Source organism: Danio aesculapii, chromosome 13 (genome assembly GCF_903798145.1).
Source record: "Danio aesculapii chromosome 13, fDanAes4.1, whole genome shotgun sequence".
Classification (NCBI taxonomy): domain Eukaryota; kingdom Metazoa; phylum Chordata; class Actinopteri; order Cypriniformes; family Danionidae; genus Danio; species Danio aesculapii.
The window spans coordinates 10453917-10467473 of NC_079447.1; the positions used below are offsets into that span (position 1 = coordinate 10453917).

At 34.6% G+C, this 13557-nt stretch overlaps 1 protein-coding gene across 1 annotated transcript in view; it reads left to right on the forward strand.

The window, feature by feature from the left end:
* Positions 1–13557, forward strand: part of LOC130239247 (calpain-1 catalytic subunit-like) — a 39192-nt gene that overhangs the window by 2181 nt on the left and 23454 nt on the right. Inside the window, exons 2-3 of the mRNA XM_056470330.1 lie at positions 2951–3197; positions 8365–8434. Coding sequence (XP_056326305.1) covers positions 2952–3197; positions 8365–8434 — 316 coding nt within the window. The 5' untranslated portion in view covers position 2951. The remainder of the gene's footprint in view (positions 1–2950; positions 3198–8364; positions 8435–13557) is intronic.

The following is a 13557-nucleotide window of genomic DNA, read 5'->3' on the forward strand; positions in this document are numbered from 1 at the left end:
TTTTTAGTATATAAATAAAGGGGGGGGGGCACATTTTGTTGTGTAGAATGCAGAAAACCTTTTTACTCAAATGACAACATTTTGTTTTCAAATTTAATATGAGTTGTTCACAGAATAAATAAATATGCTTTACTTAAATCAACAGGAAAATAAAATTTTTAAGTGGCCTTTAATTTTTCTTTGGCTGTAAACAGTGCTCAGCATAAATGAATACTACACCCCCTTTTGAAAATGAATATTTTGATCCATTTCTCAGAGAATATAGGCAATATTTTTTGGTGCATTTATAAAAATTCATTAATTTTCTTTCAACTTAGTCCCTTATTTATCAGGGGTTGCCACAGTGGAATGAACCACCAACTATTCCGGCATATGTTTTACACTGTGGATGCCCCTCCAGCTGCAACCCAGTACTGGGAAACACCCACACACTCTCGCATTCACACACACTTATACACTACGGCCAATTTAGCTTATTCAATTCACCTACAGCGCATGTCTTTGGACTGTGGGGGAAACCAGAGCACCCGGAGAAAACCCACACCAACACTGGGAGAACATGCCAACTCCTTACAGAAATGCCAACTGGCTTAAAGAGTTTGGCCACCCAACATCTTTCACTCATTCATTTTCTTTTCGGCTTAGTCCCTTTATTATTCAGGAGTCACCACAGTGGAATGAATTGCCAATTTATCCAGCATATGTTTTACGCAGCGGATGCCCTTCCAGCTGCAACCCATCACTGGGAAACACCCATACACTTTCATTCACACATACACAACGGTCAATTTAGCTTACCCAATTTAATAATAGCACATGTCTTTGGACTTGTGGGGGAACCTAGAGCACCCGGAGGAAACCCACGCCAACACCGGGAGAACATGCAAACTCAACACAGAAATGCCAACTGATCCAGCCGAGGCTCGAACCAGCGACCTTCTTGCTGTGAAGTGATCATGCTATCCACTGTGCCACCGTGACGCCCCACCTAACATCTTTAGGAAGATAAAACATTTAAATGCAAACAAGTTATTGAAGCAATAACAAAAAATACAAACTACAAAATTGCAACTTATCTTTCTTCTGTTTATTACATTGTAAATTATTATTTTTTTACTCAAAGCATTAGTCTGGGTGTACTAATTTTGTGTAAAATTACTTTTGTAGTAATGTTGTAATTTTTTAATTAAGTAATTTTGTTAGATTAGCTCCAGTTTTGGCTTTGGTTCTGTGATGGAATATGCACACATGTATTATTGTAAAGCATCCTATGGAAAATATCAATTTAAAAGAGAGATGTTAGAGAGGGGTGTAATCGTTTATGCGGAGCATGAAAATGATAAGGATTTTCTCATTTGAAATTTAACTTGCCCATTAATGGAAAATCCAGAGAAGCAATAATTCTGTTTGTTGTGGGCTCTTAATTTATTTTTTTTTTGCAAAGCTGTACAATGTTTGCATGTCAATTAAGGTACAAACTGCAGCAAATTAAATGTAAAACACTAAACTAAAAATGCAGAATATCTGAGTGTTTTTAATTCCTCTCTTAAAATTGAGCTTTTATTTGATTTTATTTGACTTTTATATGATTTTTTAGATCTATTATTATTATTATTTGATGTGTTTTTAATTGTTTATTACATTTTTTGCATTCACCCTTGTGTCTTTTACTGCTGTACATTTTATGTCTGTAAAGTCCCTTGAGATGCTACTTTTAAAGGCGCTATATAAAAATAAAGTTTATTATTATTACACTGTAAAACCCAAAAAGTTAAGGTAACTCAAACCATTTGAGAAAAACGATTACAACAAACCATTTAAGTTCAAAAACTAATCCTAATGAGTACTGTAAACTTAATCCATTTACACGAAGCAATTTGAGCACAATAAATGAAGAGAACTCAAACCGAGTACTGTAAAACCACATGAGTTAAGACAACTCAAACTGTTTGAGGAAACCGATTGCTACAAACCATTTGAGTTAAAAAACTAATCTATATGAGTACTGTGAACTTACTCTAAGTAATGAAATGAGTAATGAGGTATTTCATTAACTCATTACCTTCAACACTGAGTTCAAAACTCTTTTCAAATGAGTAGAATTAACTTACAGCAAATTTTGCGTTAACTACACTCATTTCATTTGATAAAGTTGACTGTTGGGTTTTACAGTGTATTATTATTATTATTATTATTATTATTATTATTGCTGTTATTATAAAATTACATGCAATGCCCCGTTTTACAAGATATAAAATAAGTCTCTGATGTCCCAAGAGTGTGTATATGAAGTTTCAGCTTAAAATACCACACAAATAATGTTTTATAACTTTTTCAAACTGCCCCTTTAAGGCTTTGATCCAAATTGTGCCGTTTTGGTGACTGTCGCTTTAAATTCAAATGAGATTGTTTTCTTTTCAAAAGAGAGCGGAGCTACAAACACCTATGTGTCAGCATAGTAGCAGATTCAAAATGGGAGTAATGTAAAATCAGTGAAAAACTGAAAATGCCAAGAGAAGTGTCTCAGAAGAAGGCAATCTGTGGAGACTTCGGTGCTTCAATGGACGTTGCTAAAACTCTAATGGCGGACGGCAGCTTCTCACTCAGGGCTTTCTATCCTAATGAGGGAGAGATCATCACTAATGCGTGGGGCTTTCCCCATATATACAATGACATCTACAAAGGGAGAATACCAACCAAAGTGTTTCTGAAATCTGTTTTTATGAAGTGTGATTAAAAAAAATAGAATTAATAAGTTTTTACTATTAGAGGCTGGCTGTATCCACACACTTCAGCCACATAACTGTGTTTAAACCCCTTATTAAAGTGATTTTTGAGTAATAGGTCTTTTTAAATGTCCAAAAACAAAGGCATAAAATGATTTTGCAGTGTTAAATGTTGAGTGTGTGTGAATCAGTGTTCATAACGGCTCTGCATCTCACGGCTTCAGCATGTTCTCATACGGCGGGATCTCGGCACACATCAGCGCTAACAGACTAAAGGCGGACGGCGCAGGCTCTTTTGAGCAGGCTTTACACTTCCAGAACCAAGACTACGAGGCCCTCAGACAGGAGTGTTTGGAGGGAGGCTACCTGTTTGAAGACCCCTGTTTCCCCGCCGAACCGCCCTCTCTGGGCTTCAAAGAGCTTGCCCCTCACTCCTCCAAAACCCGAGATGTGGAGTGGATGCGCCCTACGGTGAGACTCTTTTCAGTTTTCTGCTTCATTTTTTTATGTTAATAATTCTTAGATCTGTTTTTGTACTTTAGCGGTATTTTAAGGGTTAGAGAAGAAGATTATTTACAACACATTTCTTTTTTTTTCTTTTTTATACATTTTTTCAACAGTGGTACTGGTATCTCATGACAACAAGTTCAGCAATTTTTGTTCAACATTTAAATGCATACAAATGCGTGAAAGCAAAGACAGAAGCAAAATAAAAATATAAAACCACATTTAGAAAAAATTCCAGAGGGAGGACCAAATGCGCCAGAACACCTCAAATCTCTGATGTAAATCGTAGGTTATTTTTTTCCAGTGGTAAAAGTGTGGTCGTCTGACTTAGCCACATATTGACTGAAGGCCACATATAGACTGAAGGTATCTGAGCAGTTGCCCATAATAGTAATATACATTTTTTTGGCCAAGTAAATACAAAAATGTAATACACATTCTTTATCACAATCAAGACACCGTCCCATTGTACAGTTCAGAAGGTATAGCTTTGGGGACAAAGCAAAAGTTTTTCCAATTATTTTTGGAATCATTTTGTGAATCTCTTTCCGGTACATTTGGATTTTGTCACAGTCCCAACATACATGCATTACTGTGCCAATGTCTAGCTTACATTTGAAACATAACTGAGAACCATTGGGAAATATTCTATGGAGGCGAACTGGAGTTAGAGCCTGTTAATATGTTTAGAATTTTGTTCATGATTTCTAAACAATAGTTTTAATAACTCATTTCTAATAACTGATTTCTTTTATCTTTGCTATGATGACAGTACATAATATTTTACTAGATATTTTTCAAGATATTGAAGATATTATTCAAGATATTAGTATTCAGATTAAAGTAAGGCTTAATTAGGTTGATTAGGTAAGTCATTGTACAACAGTGATTTGTTCTGTAGACAATTGAAAGAAAATATTGCTTAAGAGAGCTAATAATATTGACCTTAAAATGGTTTTAAATAAATTAAAAACTGCTTTTATTCTGGCCGAAATAAAACAAATAAGACTTTTTCTAGAAGAAAAAATATTAAAGGAAATACTGTGAAAAATTCCTGTTAAACATCATTTGGGAAATGTTTGAAAAAAGAAAAAGAAAAAAAAATCACAGGAGGGCTGATAAATTTGACTTCAATTGTATAATATAATAATCAAATGTAAAATAACACTGCATAGTCTTTTTTGTTCTGATAATTCAATAAAATGTATGTTTATTATAGTTACAAATGGTACAATTTCTTTTGTCTGAATACTTAAAACGTTCACACAATTAGAGGCCTTAAAAACGCATGCAAATGATAAACTTTCACTCCATTACAGGGGTTTTCTTAGACTGACATTTTTTGGCAGCCACCAAAAAAAATTTTTTGTCCCACTTAAGCCATCAGCAATTCTCTATTTAGTCTCTATTTAGACTCATCTCCGTCTGAGAGCAAAAGCATGACAGTCCTCTTTGTGTGACATGCTTATTTACCAATAAAGTGAGCGGAGCTTCGTTTCCCCTAATCAGCAGTGCTCAAACTAGCCGCTGGTCACGCCCTCCCTAAACAAACCGGAGGTATCAGGCTGTGACAGGGAAGACTCCCAGCCAAAGAGAAAACAAACTTAGATTTAATTCACAGATGAATGAGTGTAGACAAAGACCATAGGGAATTTGGTTTAGAGCAGAAACATTAAAACCCAAATAGATTGAAAGAGTTTCACATTATGGTTCAAATCTGCCGTGACTCCACAAAACATTTTTGAGGCTGAAATTATATAATGTGCAGCCTTGGTTATTGTTATAGTATAGTATAGGGTTAGGGTTATGTTGTATTTTGTTTTGTTTGGTTACTTTTGTTTGGTTTGTAAGATGCTCGTCAGTAAGACTAATTATATTCTAAACTTTTAATACATGCATGGGTGTAAATATAGCAATTTTAGACCCAACTAACTTTCATTGTGTGAAATTGGGTTAAAACTTCTTACCAAGTCTGCATTTATTTGGTCAAAATACATAAAGGTAGTGATATAATAGTGTAAGAAAACATTTTCTATTATATATGTAAAAGTTTCATGTATTCATGCAATGCAAAGCTGAATTTTCATTGTTCAGTTTCACATGATCATTCAGAAACAATCTTAATATGCTGATTTGATGCTTAAGAAACATTTCTTATTATCAATGTGAAAAACAGTTGTGCTGCTTCACATTTTTGTGGTAAATATAATAACTTTTGTCTGCATTTTTCATGATTGTCATTTTACCAGTTTGGTATATATACAGTACAAACACTGTAAAAATAGCAGTAAATTAGCAGTTTTCCATATTTTGTGATTGGTTTTGTTATTTTTCCCCATTTATTTATGTTTTTGAATTGGATGATGGGATCCTGATCTTCCCTCAACAACTTTTAACCTTGAAAACTTTTATTAACATTTTTAACACCTTAAAGTGATATATTGTCTGGGTTGGTGTTGTATCTTGTAGTAAACTTCCAGTACATTTACAGTTATTTTATAAACTTATTTCTCTCAATATTATTTGTTATACATTTTATTAATTCAAACTACTAAAATGTCAATAAAAGTCACTTTGTTAAACTGTAGAGTTGAATTGTCAACATCAAAAGTCGTCAGAGCAGAGATCAAGCTCCTATAATGGAATTCACAACCGAAAAAAAAAATGGAAAAACACTTGTGAATCACACTGTAAAAGGTGATTATTTGCTTTACTTAAAAAAGTGAGTTAACCGTTGCATTGAAAGTGACAAGTTGACTTTACTTAAAAAGTGAACCTGTTGTAACTTGCAACCTTTGATTTGAGTTTACTTCAATTTTTAATAATTATGCACATAGTTCATTTACAATTTTTAAGACAATAGGGTTTACTCACAAGTAAAGTCAACCAACTTTTTTAAAAGCAACAGGTTTACTCACTTCTTTTAAGTCAACTAATATTTTTTCAGTGCACAAAATACAGAAACTGTTAATTAACAGATTTTTTAAGATGTGTATATATATGCTTTTGTTACTTGATATGCATTCTTGTTTAGTAGAACTTTTTTCTGATATTCTATTCTGATATTCATGAATGCATTGAAATGCTATGTAATAAATACAAATGTGTATGTTCATGGTGGTCTAGACAGAGAAATGCTTTTGGTTTTGTATTCACTCATCAGTGCAGTTCATAGTCAGAATGTTTGACCCTCCCTTCTATCTCCTGCAGCTGTTGTCACTATTATAAAGTCACATACACAGAGATTATAATGTTTCGGCAGAAACGTTTGGTCAGAGAACACATGATTCCTCTAAGACAGCTTCACATTCAGAAGAGTCTTTGTTATTTCTTTAAAGAATATGATTATGTTTCTCTGTCAACACAGGCATGGCTGCGGTAGCTTACATTTTGTTAAAATAATCCTATTGAAAAAAAAAAAACACTAAATATGTTTTATTATTAAAAATAAAATAACAATAATTCTCAATATTTCACTAAACCAACATCTTTCTTATTCATGTACGTTACCTTAATTTACTAAAATGGCTAAAAGTAAAATATTTTAATAAAAAACGAAACTAAAAATTAGTATTTAGGAACGCAGATTTCCTGAGATTTTAATTTACTTGTGTAAATGTGTGTACATTTATATTTATTCAGTTTTTACATTTATTTCAGTAATATTGTTGATTAATATGAAAATTCTGATATGATTTATTCACAATACAGTTTGTAAAGTAATCTTAAAAAAGTAGTTTAAAGTAAAGTATCTTCTGTCTTTTAGTAAATATATTGTGACTTGCTTTGTTTACCAATTAAGTGGATCTAATTGGATTTGCATTGTAAACATACATTTTTTTATTTCATGTATTAAGTTTTTTCAGTTACGATACTCCCAAAATCATTCTGCATAAATCCTGCTTAAATTATCCTGCATAAATTCTGCATAAATCCACATTTTTTTTAGCAAAAAATGTCCGCAATTTCTGTCTGGCCCTAGTTATCGGTTGTTGGTATCGGTCAAAACTTCCATATTGGTGCATCCCTACTCAATGTGTCAGCTGTTGTTTCCTTTTTAATAAAAAATGAAAATGGAAGACAGAAAAATTATGCAAAAAACAAAAATGTCATTGAAACTAATTTACTGTTTACTTGTGTAAGTGTGTGAGTTTATATTTATTCAGTTTTTAAAATAATTTCAGTAATATTACTGACTAACATGAAAACGTTCATATGATTCATTTACAATACAGTTTGTAAAGAAGCATTTTCTGTCTTTTAGTAGAGATATTGTATGGGAAACTTGCTTTGTTTACCAAATAACTGGATCTGTTTGGATTTGCATTGTAAACATTAAACAAAAGTTAAAACGGTATTATTTTTATTTCATATATAAAATTTTAGTTACGATGCTCTCAAAATCATTCCGCATAAATCCACAGATTTTTTACTAAATTCTGTGCAGAAATAGCGAAAAATGTCTGCAGAATCTGTCTGGCCGTTGTTATTGGTATTGGTCAAAAATTTCATATTGGTGCATCCTTACTCAATATGTCAGTTATTGTTTCCTTTTTAATAAAAAATGACAAAAATGAAAATGGAAAACAAAAAAATTATGCAAAATGTAAAAGATTTGTCAAATTAAATTAGTATTTCATTGATTCTAAAAAAAAACCTACTTAAAAAAAAAAAAAAACACATCAGCTGATATTTATATTTATTAGCCAAAATATTTGCACTCCAAATCTTACAATCAGAATCAGAAAGAGCTTTATTGCCAGGTATGTTCACACATACGAGGAATTTGTTTTCGTGACAGAGCTTCTACAGTGCAACAGGATTACAGAGACAGGACAAAAAACAGATAATAAATATATATTTTTTTAAAAATAGGAAAAAAAAAAGAAAAAAATAGAAGTTATCAGTATGCAAATCAATGCATTCCTACTCAATGTGTCAGCTGTTGTTTCCTTTTTAATAAAAAATTACAAAAATGTACAATATGAGGGTGGGGATTTTATTTATGTATTTGTTTATTTCTAACTTTGGCTGAACTGCTCTAACAAAATATCATGCTTGTAGAAACTCTTGAAACGCCTTCAGGCTGCCCAATGCTTCAGTGCCTGTAATCCCTCTTTCTTTTCTGCAGGAACTCTGTGACGATCCTCAGTTCATTGTTGGAGGAGCCACACGCACAGACATCTGTCAAGGAGCTCTGGGTAAGTCTTCTGTTTGGACAAAAAGTCATCCAGTGTGCATATTTTCGGAGCTCTACCAGTATTATGTGTCATGAACCCCCTCAACATGATTGTGTGCCTACAGCAGTAAATTCTAAGCATGAGTCACGACTGAAAAACCAGCTCAAATAACTGACCTGAGGCGTGTCTGCATGTGACTCACCCACTTCCCACTGACCCTGAGTCAGTGTTTGAAACTTATCTCTCTCTCTCAATAGGCTTGTCAGAGCTTTTATGTTAATGCCATCATTGTAAAAAAGTAATTCAAACTAGCTATAAAACTATTAAACGCACTAGTAGCCAAACTTTGAACACACCTACTGTACTGGATTGTAGTTAAAGGCACAGTATTTATTTTTTTCTTCTCAACAAAGTTTGATCACTCCGAGTGTGGTATCATGGGAGGTCTTCATTACACCCTAGAGGATTTCTGCAGAAATCATGTTGATCGTGAGCTAAAGTATTCAGCACATATTATTAGATACATACATACAGTGCTTTTGGCAGGTATTCATAGCGCTTCACTTTTTCCACATTTATTTATGCTACAGCCTTATTCCAAAGTGGACTAAATTCATTTATTTCCTCACAATTCTACACACAATACCCCATAATGATTTTTTGACATTGTTGCAAATGTATTAAAAATAAAAAAGCTGAAAAATCACATGTACATCAGTATTCAAAGCCTTTGCTGTGAAGCCCTAAATTGAGCTCAGGTACAATCTGTTTCCACTGATTATCCTTGAGATGTTTCAGCAGCTTAATTGGAGTTCACCTGTGGTAAATTCAGTTGATTGGACATGCACAGAAACAGCAGATCTTTTATTATGACACAGTGCATCACTTCCTGTTCTTCAACTTGTGATAACCAAGCGGCAACCTCCCGCTCTCCCTCGGGAGGCCAATACGGAAGTAACTGAAACTGCAATTCATCAAAATTCCGCTAGTCCTGGCTCCATAATAGAGCAAAGTGCAATTGAGCCCACTGTTAGAATGGCCAACTTTACAGCAGAAAAAAGGTGTTTACAGCCTGGTACAAAGAACGATTTTGGTTCATATAGCTATTATTACCCTCCATGACAACTGTGAGGGGGGTGAATTTTTTTATAACTCATCCATTTCCTTTATATTAGGTTATATTAAGTTTGCATAATTAAGGGCGTGGCCACTTGAGTGACAGCTAGGTCTCGCTGGTCGCCGTCACTTCACCTCAGCTGAATCCGGCAGATTAGCCACTGATCTCGGCATATTCATCGTATTTTTGTGTTGTTTTATGTGGCTTTACACAGTCAGCTGCCTTTTGGACTTATTTCTCACTATTATCAGATGATATGGGATGCTGTGTGCATTTAATTGTGCTCACAAACCGTTCATGGCCTCCGTTTCCCATGTGAGTAAAGTTATATACTTGTATACCATCTCTATAAATGTATTTGTTTTATTTAAGATCATTTATCATTAATATTTTTCTTTAGACCCGTAAATCACTCCAGAATGTGACAGACTGATTAGCTGTAGGCTCTAGAACAGTCACCTGAAGCGTTATCATACAGTGTTGTGCTGGATTTTATCAATAGTCTTGCATTTACTAACACACACACACACACATCTGAAGTGTTTGGAAGTATTTTGCGTTTACCTCCTGTAGAAAAACGTCATAAGAGCAATGTTTAGTGGCTCAATGTATTACAACAGTGTTTTTGAAAGTCTAATCACTTTACTGATATAGTGTACAGCCAAGCACATGTGGTCAGAACACAAACGAGTCGCAGGTAATACAGTATCAAGCGTTTCTCCCAAAGTACAGTCTGTCTGCCAGGTCTAAGCAAAGGGCCAGCAGGTGTCTGTAGCTCCGCCCACTCTCCGCCTCTTTGCCCTTGTTTGGTATCCCGCCGTGGGAGCGATGACGCGCGAACAAAATGGCGACGGTTGGCCGCGCCTACTTGTGGCTTCTTTTGCGCTCTTCAGAAACCTATGGGTGACGTCACGGATGCTACGTCCATATATTTTACAGTCTATGGTGATAACCCATAGATACAGTTGAAGTCAGAATTATTACCCCCCCTGTTTATTTTTTTCCCAATTTCTGTTTAACAGAGAGATTTTTTTTCCACACATTTCTAAACATATTAGTTTTAATAACTCATCTTTTGTGGGTAACAAATTATGTTATTAATGATAATACAGTTACTTACTGCAATGACCATTCGGCAAAGCAGCACAAACTTACACTAAATTCTAGGTTTATGCTAGTTTTGTTGAATAAAACCAGTGAAAATTTAAATTGAATATAACAGCAAGATGCTGGTCCCAGAAACTTGTATTATTTTTTGAAGTAACTTATAAGTGTGCCTGATAACATTGCATAAAATTATTCAATATTAAAACTTTTATATACAATTTAGATCAGAAATGTGGATATGCACACTGAGACGCAGGGATATTGATGGTTCACAGGAATCGTTCATTCACAAACGAATCACTCCCTCCGAACTTAGAAGAGTAATGGGGTGTGTTTCATGACATATGGATTAGACTAAATGTAAATATGCATGCCACAAGCACACGCTCTTTGTCACAATGCCCGTGCAATCGACTCGCATTTTCATCAATGTAGAAAAGAGATGTTAAATTTGTAAAAGGGCTGGGATCTAAAACTCCCAGTGGTCAGTATGCAAAATTTGTATATTGACCACTGGGAAAACTCCCAATCATAGATATATGTGTATGATGCTCCTGATGGCCAGTCTGCCACTGCACCTTGGTCCCACATTCATTTCAAAGGAGCGTTACCCTGTACCAAGATGGCAGCTCTATTGACGCAATCCTTCCAATAGACAACAATAGCCTACGCGACCGATATTAAAGATTCTTTAGTGTATCTATGTTTTCTATAACATCAGTATGAACACTGAATTATGAAATACAGTATGAGTTAACATTGCATATTTCTCTGGATTTTAACACTCTTCGAAGCATTTGCAATAATGTAAGTACATGAGTAAAATAACACTGTTCTAGTGGTCTTAGGGTATTTTAATGCAAAAATTTTATATATTGTGTGCTTTGCTATTAACCTACAAGATGGTATTTTATCAATACTTTCACTAATACCATAATTTCATATATATATATATATATATATATATATATATATATATATATATATATATATATAGTATACATTTGTTTGAGGAATAGTACCTGATTTAGTACCTGATTGTCAGGGAGCGCCACAGCGGAGTGAACAGCAAACTATTCCACACAGAAATGCCAACTGGCCCAGCCAGGACTCGACCCAGCGACCTTCTTGCTGTGAGGCGACAGTGCTAACCACTGAGCTGCCGTGCCACACAAATATGTATTAATTACACAATTATTTTGGGGAAATTATTTCTGTGCTTTTTAAAATAAATCTCAGCCCAGAGCCCTGCAAGAGTTTATAAAGGATGAAGAAAAAGTGAAAAAGTAGTTGGGTTACAGCAGCAGAGAACACAATGAAAGTTAGCAGCACGTTACAAAGTAGTAAGCAATCTAACTAACATTAGCAAGTGTATTTAAAAATTGCTCCATGAGTGAATATTTCACAGGATTACCATACATTAAAACTTAGATATAGCTTAAATTGGATAATAACAATTTTGTAGCGACCAAAAGTGTTCAACATTTCAACACTCTCACGTATTGAAGCGTACACTTCCTCCATCTGGTAGCCTACTGTATGTTTTATGGTTTTGAGGCTGTGGAAAATTCCTGTGCTGTGAGGTGGAGATCGGAGTGGGATGTAAACAGGAATGTGTTCACAGGCCTCACTGTGCAAATAAACCCCACCCCTGACACAGAGTCCCCCTGCTGGCTGCATATTAGTAGTTCAGCTGCTGTGTTTTATTAAAGTAATAATTCATGCAAAAGTCAACATTTACTCGCCATTTAACTCTGCCTTTTCTTTTATCTTTTATTTGTTGAGCACAAAAGAAGATACTTTGAAGAATGCTGATCATTTGTATTCACCAAACACAAAAATATGCTGGGTTGTATGTATTAACTGATTGTTGGGTCATATATGGACTAACCCAATATTGAGTTTATTGAGTCATTTATTTTCCTTTGGCTTAGTCCCTTATTTATCAGATGGTCACCACAGCAGAATGAACTGCCAACTATTCTGGCATGTTTTACGCAGCTGATGCCCTTCCAGCCACAACTAAGTATAGGGAAAACATTGGGTTATTATTTAATGAAATTTAAAATACTTTTTCTTTTAACCCAACCTTTGGTTTTGTTCAAATTTGACCCAATGTTCAGTTAAAACAACCCAGACTGTAAAAAAATTCTTGCTGCGCTAAATTTTTCATTCATTAATTTTCTTTTCGGCTAGGTACCTTTATTAATCAGATGTCGCCACAGCAGAATGCACCGCCAACTTATCCAGCATGTTTTTTACGCAACGGATGCCCTTCCAGCAGCAACCCAACACCGGGAAACACCCATACACTCTTGCATTCACTCATATACATTACGACCAATTTAGTTTACTCAAATCACCTATAGCGCATGTCTTTGGACTGTGGGGGAAACCGGAGCACCCGGAGGAAACCCATGCCAACACTAGGAGAACATGCAAACTCCACACAGAAATGCCAACTGACTCAGCCGGGGCTTGAACCAGTGACCTTCTTGCTGTAAGGCGATTGTGCTACCCACTGCGCCACCATGCTGTCTCTTACATTTTTCAGTTGAATCAAATTACTTTTCTAGTCATGCTATCATACATCAATCAAACTAACTAAAAATTGTATAATTGTATAACTTAAAAAAATTTGTGTAAACCTGATTAACGTTTTAGAATAAGTTAAAGCAACATAAAAAATTGACTTTTTGTCATTAAATTTTTTACAGTGCAGCACTGACAGTACAAATTTCATAAATGACTGGAAGTCAGGTAGGTTTTCTACCGAGTTTTCAGCATTCTTCAAAAATTCTTTTGTGTTTTACAATAAAAAGAAGCTCAATAATAGACATGAATAAAATAAAACATTGTCAATTGTGAATGAACTGTCTCTTTAACTAACATGGCAGGGGATTTAGTTCGAGTTTAATTT